Source organism: Carcharodon carcharias, chromosome 8 (assembly GCF_017639515.1).
Source record: "Carcharodon carcharias isolate sCarCar2 chromosome 8, sCarCar2.pri, whole genome shotgun sequence".
In the NCBI taxonomy this organism is placed as follows: domain Eukaryota; kingdom Metazoa; phylum Chordata; class Chondrichthyes; order Lamniformes; family Lamnidae; genus Carcharodon; species Carcharodon carcharias.
The window spans coordinates 11,195,143-11,209,581 of NC_054474.1; the positions used below are offsets into that span (position 1 = coordinate 11,195,143).

The following is a 14,439-nucleotide window of genomic DNA, read 5'->3' on the forward strand; positions in this document are numbered from 1 at the left end:
AATTCCATCACTAAAGAATGGCTCAGTAGCATCATTAATGATCAATCTGGCTTGAGTCTTGAAGGACATAATTCTAGATTGGGCCTAAGGAACGTAGTGAGAGAGCCAACACGGAGGAAAATCAACTTGACACCCTCCTCTCTGTTGAAGATGCATCTGACCATGATAGTGGTGGTTGAAGTAACTAAACAATCGTTGTGGACAAGAAATCCATCTCCACACTAATGATACCCTAAATCTGTTCTGTGGTGCTTCCATTGTGCCAGATGGGGTAGAATAGAACAGGTCTATTAGTTCGAAACTGGACATACATAAAGCGCTGTGGGAGATGAGCGGCAGCAGAACTGCGTTCCATCACATGTAACCTCAGGACCCATCATTTCCACTACTCTACGTTAACATCAAGCCAGGGACCAATGCTGGCCCAAAAGCGTGGAAGATTATGCATGGAACAGCACCAAATGTATCTACAAATGAGGTGTCAACCTGGTGAAGCTACAGAAAACGTATAGCATACACAACAAACAGCAGGGGCAACACAGCTTACACAGATGTAAATGATCGTGCCGTCAACGTATCAGAGTAAATCTTTCCAGGCCTGCTCCATCCAGTCATGATGGCGGTTGGCAATTAAATAACAGACAAGAGGTGGCCAGTTACCGTACCACCAGTTTACTGTCAATCATCAGGAAAATGATGGAGAGTGTCATCTACAAGGCAACCAAGCCGCATTTGCTCAGCAATGACCTGCTTACTGATGCTGAGTTCGGGTTCCTTCAGGATCACTCATTTCCAGACCTTATTACCACTTTGGTCCGACATAGAATATGACTTAAATTTCAGCGGGAAGTGCAACTGCCCTTGATAACAAGACAGCATTTGGCTAAATGTAACATCGAGTAAAATTAAAGTATATTGGAATCAGGGGGAAACTCTCCACTGGTTGGAGTTAAACTAAGCATAAAGGAGGGTGTTTGTGGTCGTTGAAGGCCAATTATCTCAGCCCCAGCGCATCACTGCAGTGGTTGCTCAAAGCACTGTCCTAGGTCCAATCATCTTCAACTGCTTCATCAATAGATCCCCCCCCCCACCACCCCCATCCCATCATAAGATCAGAAGCGGGGATGTTCGCTGATAATCGCACAGTGTTCAGTTCCATTTGCAGCTCCTCAGATACTGATACTGTCTATGTCTACACGCAGCAAGAGCTGGCAATATTCAAACTTGGCCACATAAGTGGCAAGTAACATATTCAGGCCTTACAAGTGCCAGTCAAATGCCAAAAGAGTCTTTCTACATCTTCTTTCATTCAATCGCATTATCATCGTTGTATCCCCTAACATCAACAGTCCAGGGGGTCACCATCGACCAGGTCAATGAATGGATCATATGAATAAATACTGTGGCTTTACCAACAGGTCAGATGCTGGGAATTCTGCGGTGAGAGACGCATCATGCATCTCTTGACGCCCCAATGCCTTTCCACATATACAAGGCACAAGTCAAGCGTGTGATGGAATGCTCTTCACTCCCCAGGACAGGTGCAGCTCCAGTATCACTGAAGATGCCTGACAGCATCCAGAAAAAAAGCAACACGCCCGATCAACAAGTCCTCCATCACTTTAAACATTCAAACCTTCCACCATTAGCACATCTTGGCTATAGTGTGTACCAGCTACAAGGCACACTGCAGCACATCGCCAAGGATCTGAAGACAGCATTTTCCATACCTACGACCTGTATTGCTTCGAGAAACAAGGGCAGCATGGTCATGGAACACCAAGACATGCAGGTTCCTCATCCAAGTATCACTGTATCCTAACTTGCACATACATCACCTTTCTTCACCATGGCGGCATCAAAATCATGGAACTCCTTACCTAACAGCACATCAATTGGAATGGTTTAAAAAGGCGGTCACTACCAGCTTATCAAGGGAAATTATGGATGGGTAATAAACGCTGCCATTGCCAGAGTTATCCACATTCCATGAGTGAATAAAATAGGGTGATAGTGAGTCGGCTGTCGGTTTTATATCGCTCCTAATATTAATTTATATTGGTTTCAATGGCACATGTTAGTAACTTGTGGACATCTGAGTCATGGATTACCAATTGTTTACGAGTATGGGCCTTCTCTAAGTAAAGCTTTGAATCGGACTGAAATTCCCAACCAGCCATTCGAGTTTGACGGCCGTCTTCACAGCTTTAGCTACATCACTTCTGTAAAGATCTGATCATGTGTTCTATTTGAAGTAGAGATAATGGCTAACGCTGGGCGCAATCCAATGATGTTGCGCCAGTACAGGAAACTACGCGTTAGTTTTGACCAGGGGTGCATCAGGATTCCCTTGTGCTCAGATATAAGTGCTGGCTCCAAGATTTCAAAGCTGCCTTGACCTCGGCCATTATTAAATCATAGCCTCTAAACACTAACACAAGTCACCCTCTTGCATTCCCTCATGATATATTTATTTCTCGAAATCGCTCAAGGTGCTTTGTTGTTATTCAAAAAGGAATTGTTTTTGTGGATTCAGGTCTGCTTTGTGTCAATTCTCTCCATTATGCTACATCTGGGGTGAGGCAATGGCGTAGTGGTTTCGTCGCTGGACTAGTAATCCGTGCTTACATGTGACTCCAGACCCACAACAATGTGGTTGACTCATAAATGCCCTCTGAACAACGTGCAATTGTGGATGGGCAATAAGTGCTGGCCGAGCTATCGAAGCCCACACCCCATGAACGAATATAAAGAGCCACTTAGTTGTATCAAGAGCCTCAAAAAAGGATTGCAGCCGGACGGAACACCCAGCATCGACCTAGGCAACAGAAATGACAACGGCAAACTCAGCTCTGTCCACCTTGCAAAGTCCCCCTCACTAACATCTGGGGTCTACTGCCAATACTGGGAGAGCTGCCTCATAGACTAGTCAAGCCACATAGCAACAATACGCAACATCAAACCTGACAGAGTAATCTTCATGGAATCATATCTTACAGAAAATGCCCCAGGCAGCACCATGGCCATCCCTGCGTATGCCCTGTCCCACTTGCAGGACAGACCCAGCAGAGGTGGCAGCACAATGGCACTCACAGTCGGGGGTGAGTTGCCGTGGGAGACCTCAGTATCAACTCTGGATCCCATGAGATCTCAGGGCAACAGGTCAAACATGGGTAAGGAAAGCTTTCGCTGATTACCACATACCGCCCTCCCTCAGTTGATGAATCAGTGCTCCTCCACGTTGAACAGCTTGGAGGAAGCAATGAGGGTGGCAAGGGCACAAAATGTACTCTGTCCAGCTCAAGGAGTGGCTCAGTAGCACGACAGCTGGCAGAACCCTAAAGGACATAGCTGCTAGACTGGGTCTGTGGCAGGTGGCGAGAGAACCACCAAGAGGGAAAAATGTATTTGACCTCATCCTCACTAACCTGCCTGCTGCAGATGCATCTGTCTATGACAGTATCAGTAGAAGTGACCACCACACAGTCATTGTGGAAACGAAGTCCTGCCTTCACACTGAGGATACTTTCCATCGTGTTATGTGGCACTAGCAGCGTGCTAAATGAGATAGTTTTTGGACAGATCTAGCAACACAAGACTGGGCATTGTCATGAAGAGATATTAATGCGCATAATGTGATTGGAAATTGTTTTTTTTTAATAGAATTCTAGTTGGGGGGGGTGGTCTGTATCCAGGCGCATGTTGGTGTGTGTCTTAATTGGATTAAAACCAGCTAGTCTGAGTGCTTTAATGGATAGTAGTTTGGGGATGTTAATTGGGTGAACAATAACGAGAGCAGTAAGGTAAAGTGTCCTTTTGTATTTGTTGAATAAACCATTCAAGATTGTGTGTAAACTCTTGCACCTAGCTAGAAGAAGCTAAACAATGTGTTTCTTTTTTTTTCAGCTTACTAATAAAATTGGTGCTACGAAAGGGGTGTTATTGTTAGAAGAGCTGAATTTGAAAAGACCTAGTCATACAATGGAAAATTTTCATTCAAAGCGAAAGCTAGATATATACCTGGAGTTTGTGTGTAACGTAAAGGCATTTAAGCTGTAGCCAACCTGCACACCTCCAAACAACTTGCAAGGGAACCACATTTGGAATTTTTAAGGTCAAGTATGCTTTGCTTGGTGCCTATTTAAAGCCTATGGGTTACTGGTGCCTCAGTGGAGATTTATCTGGGGGTGATGAATTTGGGGACGTGTTTATGAAGTTATTGTAGTAGGTTTTGTATCCATGTGTATGTGTTAATTTGGTGGTAAATTAATAAATGTTTAATTTAGTTTTATATAAAAACCATGAGGATCAGTGTTCTTATTCCTACTGAATTCAAAGCCTGCGTCTTGAAATTACAAATTGCCAAAATTGCAGTGTTTCAAGTTTCCCTCTGGGATTCAAACAATTCAGCTTTTACCATTGGCTGTGTCATAATAGCAACAATGTGGGCCATCAGATGCACTAGAATTGTACTCGAACACAATCTGTAACCTCATAACCCAAAATATCCCCCATTCTACTATTACCATCAAGCCAGGTGATCAAGCCTTGTTCACTGGAGTGTGCAGAAGGGCATGCCAGGAGCAGTACCAGGAATACATAAAAATGAGGTGTCAATCTGGTGAAGCTATAACACAGGACTACTTGCGTGCCAAACAGCATAGGCTGCAAGTGATAGACAGAGCGAAACAATCCCATAATCAACGAATCAGGTCTAAGCTCTTCAGCCCCGACACATCCAGTCGTGAATGTTGGTGGACATTTAAACAACTCACTGGAGGTGGAGACCCCAGAAATATCCCCATCCTCGATAATAGGGGAACCCAGCCCATCAATGCAAAGATAAGACTGAATCATTTGCTGCAATTTTCAGCCAGAAGTGCCGAGCAGATGCTGCATCTCAGCCTCCTCTGGATGTCCACAGCATTAGAGATGCGAGCATTCAGCCAATTCAATCCACCCTACGTGATATCAAGAAATGGCTGAAGGCACTGGATACTGCAAAGGCTGTAGGCCCTGACAATATTTTGGCAATACTACTGAAGACATGTGCTCCAGAACTTGCTGCGCCAATAGCCAAGCTGGTCCACTACAGCTACAACATTGGCATCTACCCGACTATGTAGAAAATTACCCAGGTATGTCCTGAACACAAAAAGCAGGACAAATCCAACTGGCCAATTATTGTCCCATCAGTCCATTCTCGATCATCAGCAATGTAATGAAAGGGATCATCAACAGTGCTATCAAGCCGCACTTGCTTTGCAATAACGTGCTTATTGGTGCCCAGTTGGGTTCCGCCAGGACCACTCAGCTCCTGACCTCATGGCAGCCTTGCTTCAAAAATGGATAAAAGAGCTAAACTCCAGTAGTGAAGTGAAAGTGACTCCACTTGACATCAAGGCCACAATGGACTGAGTGTGGCATCAAGGAGCACTAGCAAAACTGGAGTTAATGGGAATCGAGGGAAAACTTTCCACTGCTTGGAGTCATACCTAACACAAAGGAAGTTAGTTGTGGTTGTTGGAGGTCAGTCATCACAGCTCCAGGAAATCACTGCAGGAGTCCCTCAGGGTAGTGTCCTCGGCCCAGCTATCTTCAGCTGCTTCATCAATGACTTCCTTCCATCATAAGGTCAGAAGTGGAGGCATGTTCACTGATGATTGTACAATGTTCAGCACCATTCACAACTCCTCAGATACTGAAGCAGTTGATGTCCAAACGCAGCAAGACCTGGACAATGTCCAAGGCTTGGGTTGACAAGTGGCAAGTATCATTTATGCTAGACAAGTGCCAGACAATGGCCATCTCCAACAAGAGAGAATCTAACCATCGTCCCTTGACATTCAATGGCATTACCATCACCGAATACCCCACTCTCAGTATCCGGGGGGTTACCATTGACCAGAAACTGAACTGGGCTAGCCATATTAATACCGTGGCTACAAGAGAAGGTCAGAGGCTAGGAATCGTGCAATGAATAACTCACCATCTGATCAAAATCCTTTCCACCATCTACAAAGAACAAGTCAAGAGTGTGATAGAATACCCCATTCTTGCCTGGATGAATGTAGCAGCTACTATACTCAGGAAGCTTGACACCCTCCAGAACAAAGCACTCCACTTGATTGGCACCACATTCACAAACGTTCACTCCCACCACTACCGGCACACATTAGCAGCGGTGTGTACCATCTACAAGATGCACTGCAGGAATTCATCAAGGGCCCTTCGACAGCACCTTCCAAACCCACGACCATTACCATCTAGAAGGCCAAGGGCAGAGGATAGATGGGAAAACTTCTCCTCCAAGTCATACACCACCCTGACTTGGAAATATATCGCCGTTCCTTCACTGTTGCTGTGTCAACATCCTGGAACTCTCTTCCTAACAGCACTGTGGGTGTATGTGGACCACATGGACTGCAGCAGTTCAAGAAAGCAGCTCACCACCACCTTCTCGAGGGCAAGTAGTGATGGACAATAAATGCTGTCCTAGAAAGCAAAGCCCACACCCCGTGAATGACTTTTTAAAAATAGATCTATGAGACATTAAAACCATAGGTGAAAGCTTCCTGGGCATTCAAATTATGCCTTTTGATACAAATAATCCTAATATGCATGCGACAAAAAACACCTAACAGTGCAACCCAGAGAGGAATAACAGAAACAGAAATTAAAACAGGTAATTTAGGATTCTTGCTAACGTTAATGCAATATATACTACTATGGCTGTCACAAAAGCGCTGGTATATTCAACAATACGAACATCTAGGAACATAGGAAGAACGTGAAGTAGATTTAAACCATCGAGCCTTCTGTACTAAGGTGAAAATGAAATCCTACACGCAAAAAAATGTCCGCTACTTCAACACGTAATATAAAAGTCTTCATCAGAATGATTACCTAAAAGTGACTGTTCAAATTAATTCATCGCGTTGGTGCCCGGGACATTCACTTCACTAAAAGGCAGGGTAGGATGACAGGGCTTTAGGAACAGAAAATCACTCTTGGATGATTCTGGAGATAAGCAAACAGTATAACGATAACCTTCAGTCTCACCAGCTCCAGGATAATTTAATGGCTCTTTTGGGGCAGGTCTACGATGAGAATTCTCATTTGAATTGCTCCATCTGTAACAACGATCTCTGGCATTGTAATCTTCTGTCAAATCCCTGGCTTGTTTAAACTTCAAGGCGGCCAGAAAAATAATTGTTACAAGAAACAAAAATGAAGTTGATCCTAGAACGATAATTAAATAACGATTAAGTACGGAAAAATATTCCGACTGTCTCGGTTCGTCAATTCGTTCCAAAGGTTTACCAGTAGCGTTGGCTCCCATTGTGAAGGAGATCGTGGTGGTACTGGAGAGACTAGGCTCTCCATTGTCCTTCACAAGGATAACCAGTCTTTCTGTAATGATGTCTTGTTCTCTAACATTTCGCGTTGCTCTGATTTCTCCAGAGTGAAGTTCAACAGTAAACAGACTGGGATCAGTGGCCTGCAACAGTCGGTAGCAGAGCCGTGAATTCTGACCAGAATCCGCATCAGTCGCGATTATCTTGGTGAGCAGGTATCCTGAATACACTGACTGAGGTGCAATCTCTACTGATGCGGAATGGTTCCACGTTAAAGGTGAAACAATAACTGGTGCATTGTCATTTTGATCCAGGATAATAACATTTACGGTGGCAGTGCTGCTCAGTGGAGGAGATCCAGCATCCTGAGCTTGAACTTGGATCTGGAATTGTTTAAGTTGCTCGTAGTCAAAGGAACGCAGCGCATAAATGGTCCCATGTTTGGAATTAATCGTGAGGTAAGCAGGCCCAGGCTGCCCTTGTATTTGATTGTCCAGAATAGAGTACATGACTTCCCCATTCTGATCCAAATCAAGATCTAATGCTTTAACAACGAATATAGAAGCACCAGGAATGTTGTTCTCCATCAGGTACAGGCTATACAAGGATTGTGCAAACTTTGGTGCGTTGTCATTGATATCAGAAACTGACACCAGGATAGTTTTGAGCGTTGAAAGTGTGGGAGAGCCTCCGTCCCAGGCTGAAATAGTGATGTTGTGGAATGGAACTATTTCCCTATCCAGGATTTCGCGTGTTACCAATTCGAAGTTGTTCTTTGAAGATCTTTGCAGTTTAAATGGCACATCCCTAGGAACTTGACATTGTACTTGCCCATTTACCCCCGAATCTAAATCCGTAACGCTGATTACAGCTATTACCGTCCCTGGTGCAGCATCTTCAGGGACCGTGCTGGATACCGACGTTACCTCTATCACGGGACAATTATCATTAACGTCAATTAAACTAACCATAACTTTGGCATGTCCTGCTAACCCAGGCATAGCGTTATCCACAGCTTGTACATCAAGTTCATAAACAATTGAATCTTCAAAATCCAGTACTCCTTGAACTCTGATATCTCCAGTGCTCGGTTCCAATTTGAACAACTCGCGAATGCTTTCCGAAACGTGATGGGTGAAAGAATATGTTAACTCAGCGTTCGTGCCTTCATCCAAATCAACAGCGTTGATTTTTGCAACTAAGGTGCCTTTAGCAGTGTTTTCTGCTATCGTCGCCCTGTATATTTCATGATCGAATAAAGGTGCATTATCATTGACGTCCACTACAATAATGATAATCCGAGCTGTGCCAGACCTGCGAGGAATTCCACCGTCAACAGCCGTCAGTGTCAGGTGAAAAGTGGACTGCGCTTCACGGTCTAAGGGCTTTTCTAATAACAACTCGGCACTTTTACTGCCATCATTTCTGGTCTGCACTTTAATACGGAAATGTTCGTTCGAACTGATTTGATAAGTGCTGACTGTGTTTGAGCCGATGTCCGGGTCGTGCGCGCTCTCGAGAGGAAAGCGCGCCCCTTGCGCAATTAACTCGCTGATTTGCAGGGAAAATTCATCTTTGGAAAAATGAGGTGAATTATCATTTACGTCTAGTATTTCCACTACAGCTCGATGCATTTTCAATGGATTGTCCAGCGCTATTTCAAAAGAAAGGGAACAGGTAGAGCTTTGCCTGCAAATCTCTTCTCTGTCGATTCTTTCATTCATAAATAACATCCCATTTTCCAGATTTACCTCAATATATTGTTTCTTCTCATTGGCGACAAGCCGACAATTGTGAGCAGATAATTCCCAAACCTGCAGCTTTAAATCCTCAGCGATATTTCCAACAAAGGCCCCATGCTCCAGTTCCTCGGGAATCGAGTAGCGAATTTGTCCCGAGACCAGGTCCAACACACAAAGCAGCAAGATAAAAGGGGTTCCGCCCCTGCGTGTCTTAGCCATTGTTCTGGGCTGAATTTTGTTGTTAAAATAACGAAGCTTCTGCCAATCGTTTATATAAACTGGAACATTGTGCCACAAATAAGCCTATCGCCGATATTAAACCGATAAATACAAATATTACACTGGAACTGTACTGCTAAACATGGCGGCATAGCGCAAAAACAGACACAGCATCTATTTCTCTCTCTCTCTCTTCGATTCTGTCCTATGGAGGAGAGGGGTAGATCTCTTGCAGCGTCTAAGCTCCTAATTGGTGGACAGCGACACAAAGAGTCTCAACCACTAACTACACCAAGCGTTCCTTAAAGCTGGACTGTTTCAGAATAATTTGTAGACCAGAGAATCATTGTATTTAACATCATGCAACCAAAATCTCTGGATTGTGGCGCACATTCTTAAAAACTGTATGTTTGTTAAATGTTCGAGGTTGTTGATTTGCTGCATAATTGTACATTCAGCATCCAAAGCAGGCACTTAACAAATTTATTTTTTCCGTTTAGTTAATCTTTTCATGCCTGGCTTGCCTGATAGAACCTAGCGATGGGCATGAGGGGTGTCCTGAATCAGACGAACGGCTACATCGCTGCGTAATGGCCTACGTCTGCTGCCGGCGTCCCGTATCCTTATTCCGATAATATTGTGTGAGTTATTTGACTGAATAATCGTCCGGACGCTCTGTGGAACAATCTCGTAAGAGCATTGGTGATGTTCCGCATTTCAATCGGATCCCAAGCAGAAAAACATTAATCTAGAAACTAGTTTATACCTAATCTACAGACCCACCTTCCATCCTCATGTTACAATGTCCTGCTCGCCACTCTGGCCCTGCTGTTTTCACATAACCAACGGATTTTAGTGAGGGCTGATTGCGGATTAAACAGCTGTAAAGATATAAACCGTTTTCCCTATTTACTTTACACTTATGTTTTGCTTGATCTGCTTTTGTAAGTGTAAAGATGGTCGAAAAGCGAATTAAAATACAACCAATGTATTTACACCGAGCACGGCATGATTCTGCGCACGGGATATTGCGCAAGAGAGACTCTGCTGGATAAAAACAAAAAAAAATCTCCGCCGATGCTGCCAGACTTGCTGAGTTTTTCCAGGTAATTCTGTTTTTGTTTTTGTTTTGGATTTCCAGCATCCGCAGTTTTTTTGTTTTTTGACTCTGCTGGATGTTTTATTCACTCCACTAAAATAGAGCGTTATGAATATGTCAGCGTACATTTTAATGCATTATTAACATAGTGGCATATAATATTTACCAAAGCTGAAACGATTGGATGGATTTGCTTTTTAACTTGTCCTGAAACATAAATATTAGGTAATATTTTTCACTTGTGTGTAAGGTATTATTGGGAGAGTAGTTATAGTAAGGAAATGTTAAGCATCCATGCAGAGGTTGTTCTAGATGTTCAAGACTCAAAAACACAGTTTTGGGTGTGATAACTGACAATTAATTTTAGGTTAACAACGCTTGCAAGAGGAATAAATAAGTTCTTGGGCAGATTTCGAGAAATCAAAGATGCAATTATTGAATTCACGACAAAACAATTTCAACAATTAGAATTTCTTGCAATATATCTACCAAAAGCTAAATTTCAGTATGCCGTAGATCCTAAATAATTTCATTTTGCTTTACTTATGAATGTAAATGTAATTGGGTCATTCTGTTATATGATGTGAAAAGCACATGTTGTCGCAAAACGGGAACAGAATTACCGAAACTTATTAAATTTACATTCCCAGCAACACACCTATTCGTTTGAATAGTTTTGACTTTAAGGTAGCTGTAGAGTCGTTTTTGTTGATCTTGGCTAGAAAGAAAATAAGGTTTGGCGATACTGTATATGAATAAATACAGAAGTGAATATTTTTGGGAGCAAAAATGTGAGTTTGGAACTATGGTTGCCAAAGTCTTCTATCAGTGGGAATTTTACCCTGTCATTTTTTTTTTTTGATCTGCTGTAGACTATCTGATGGCGGTAGATTGATCAATAACTCCAATATCATTGTATCTTCCCATCTACCACCTGAAACATCCACTTGCTCCACTACCGGCATTGCGTGCCTATGGAATATCCTATCTAAAGAATGAAGTGCACAAACTCCTCAACACTAGTTCGTCAGCATCTCCATCGCCTGGAAGGAAAAGAGCAGCAGATCCACATGAACACCGTCACCTTCAAGCTCCCCTGCCAGTCACGCATCGTCCTTACTTGGACATACATCGCCATTCGTTCATTGCATGTGGAACAAAGTCCTGTAACCTCCTGAATACTGAAAGCCATTGGCTGAATAAGGAGAGTGATCGTAGAAGGAGCAATGGGATATTTATTAGTGCTTTGCTCCGGTAAACTTCAAAGCTTTTATTGGTTAAATGTCAGGAGCACCACTGCGCACATTGAAGGGGAATGGGAGTGGTTGTCCCTCTGTTGTGCTGACCTTCGCGGAAGTGTGTATAACTGGGATATATATACCCTAGAGACTATAGCACAAAATTTAAGGCTGACATTCCAGTCCATTGCTGAGAGGGTGCTGCGCCATTGGAGGTGCTGTCTATTGGGCGAAAGTTAAATTTGTGGTCCCTTCTTCTCTCTCAAGTGTGGATAGAAAATCTCAGGACGGCATTTCAAAGGGGAGCATGGGGTTTCACCACGTTTCCCGGTCAAAATATATTCGCATCCCGCCCCCACCACCATCACCACCACCCCACCCCACCAACCGCCCCCCCCCCCCCCCCCACCCCCACGCCCCCGCCCCCAGCACCACCATATCACATTGTTCTTTGTGGGAATATGCCCTGCATAAGTTAGCAGTAAAGTTTCCTCCATTATATTATGACCAGATGAGAAGGATTGAACTGCGTTCCCTTTATTCACCTTCTTCAGTTGGCCCCGTAAAGGCTTAAGTTTCTTTTTTACGAGGATATGCCTTTTCCAGATCAGATTGTATTAAAGTATTCATGCTGTGAGCAATAAGGAGCCAATCAAACAGGGTTTTCTTGACTCAACGAAAGGGAAAATTTATTAACCACTACCCGAGAAAAATAGTAAAGGTGTCAAGCATTTGACCCTCATGCAGTCATTAGGGCACATACACACACACAAACACACACACAAACACACACACAAACACACACACACACACACACACGTATCAGAAATTAGGGGAGTTAGGTCCAATAAAAAAAAAGTTAAAGTACATACAGCTGAGTGTCCTTTGATTGTTCTTGAAGTATAGATTTTAAACGCTGTGGCTGATTTAAGTTAGCTGGTTTCTTGGACACAGTCAGATGTAGGAAATGTTGTAATTATTACGAGATTTCAGTTCGCTGATGGGTTTCTTGTAGATTTGGCTTCTCCAGCTGGGAGACATGTTTAGTCCAGAAGAGAGAGAGATAGAGGGCAGCTCTCAACTTGTTTCCTCTGCTGAAGGCTTTCCAGACTCTTCCTGTGTCACTTTCCATCTCTAGTGACTGACAGTGCTGTCTTGGAAAACTTCACCCATTGTGTATTTTCAAGAGATTTTGGACGTATCCATCTGTGGTAGCCATTGTTTCTTTATCCAGTAATTTGCATTTTAATATATCTTCCTTCCAAAGTTATGAGTTATGATGGATATCTGGGTTAAAGGAAATGTCTCTCTCTTTTCACATTCTCCTGAGGGTGATTTGTTTGTTTCTCACCTCCGCCTACGAATGTGGCCTTGCATTTTAAGAAGTTTTCTCTGTCTCAGTTCAAATTGCAACATTTCCAGTCAATTGAAATTTGAAGGAACATATTTTGAAAAATAAAGGGACATAGCCTCGTAAAATTTACAACAGTGCCTGCATGTCAAATGTGTTTGTAAAAAAGCGCTTTGCAATGTGTTAATCTCGTGAAATACATTGTTCAAATACAATGCTTTCTTGTTTGCTTACAGGGAGAGCATGCGCTCCTTTCACATCGGGTAAACAAAATTATCCAGATGTGTTGGGAAGTCAGAAAATTGTAAAATATTCTGATGGATTGCTGTTTGTACCAGACACCAAGCTGATCGAATTGTGCAATTCAAGCTTGTTCCACATTAAGCAAGGCAGTTTCAATGTTATATAGCTGAGAATCGTTACTCTAATGAGTAGAGTACGTTTTATTATTTGAAGACAAACTGGAAGGAACTCGCTTGATGGTCAGATGTGTAAGGATATTACAATGCTGAGCACAGGCAGAACAGAAATCATTAATACTTGATAGAGTTCTGTCGAAGGGTCATGAGGACTCCAAACATCAACTCTTTTCTTCTCCGCCGATGCTGCCAGACCTGCTGAGTTTTTCCAGGTAATTCTGTTTTTGTTTTTGATTAATACTTGATGTTTGTTAACCTACCTATTTTCAACCCATTGGGTTAAGGGTCAGCGCGAACCAATGATGTTTGCTCCTGGTTGTGATAGATTGTAACTCTGTCTCATTTGTGCTTCTCCCTTTGTCTGTACAACACAATGAGACAGTGCCTGCCCTGTGGGGGAGCATTTATGGTCAGTTACCATTGTATCATAATGTTTAGGTTGGCCATGGAAAAGCACAAGGAACAATCCAGCACAGGGATAGTTAATTGGAGGAAAAGCAATTTCGATGGGATGAGAATGCATCAGAATTGGGTGAGGTGGAAGCAAATGCTCGCAGAAAAGATGGTGGCTGAACAATAGGCTACCTTCGAAGAAAACGTGTTGCAGGTAATGTCAAGGTATATTCCCGTTATGGAAAATGTCAGACAACTAAATCAAGAGCACCCTGGATGATGAGATCCATAGAGTTGAGGATGAAAAGGAAGAAGTGTGCTTACAGCAGATGTCAGGTAGAAATCACAATGGAGAATCAGGCAAAATATAGAAGAACCAGAGGGGAAGTGAAAAAAAGCGAACACAAAAAGCAAGGAGGGAGTATGAAAATAGACTGGCAGCTAACATAAAAAGGAATCACAAGGCCTTCTGTAAGCAAATAAATAATAAAAGGGTGGTGAAAGAAATAATAGGGCTGATTATGTATAAAAAGGGGTCTTGCAGATGGAGGCAGGAGAAATTGCGAATGTTGAACCCTTGCTCAAAATGGGTGCAAGGATAACGCTGGCAACTACAAGCC

General features: G+C 43.0%; 1 protein-coding gene across 1 annotated transcript in view; it reads right to left on the minus strand.

The window, feature by feature from the left end:
* The window catches only part of LOC121281399, a 43,373-nt gene that overhangs the window by 18,048 nt on the left and 10,886 nt on the right, over positions 1 to 14,439 (minus strand). Inside the window, exon 2 of the mRNA XM_041194344.1 lies at positions 6,946 to 9,378. Coding sequence (XP_041050278.1) covers positions 6,946 to 9,378 — 2,433 coding nt within the window. The remainder of the gene's footprint in view (positions 1 to 6,945; positions 9,379 to 14,439) is intronic.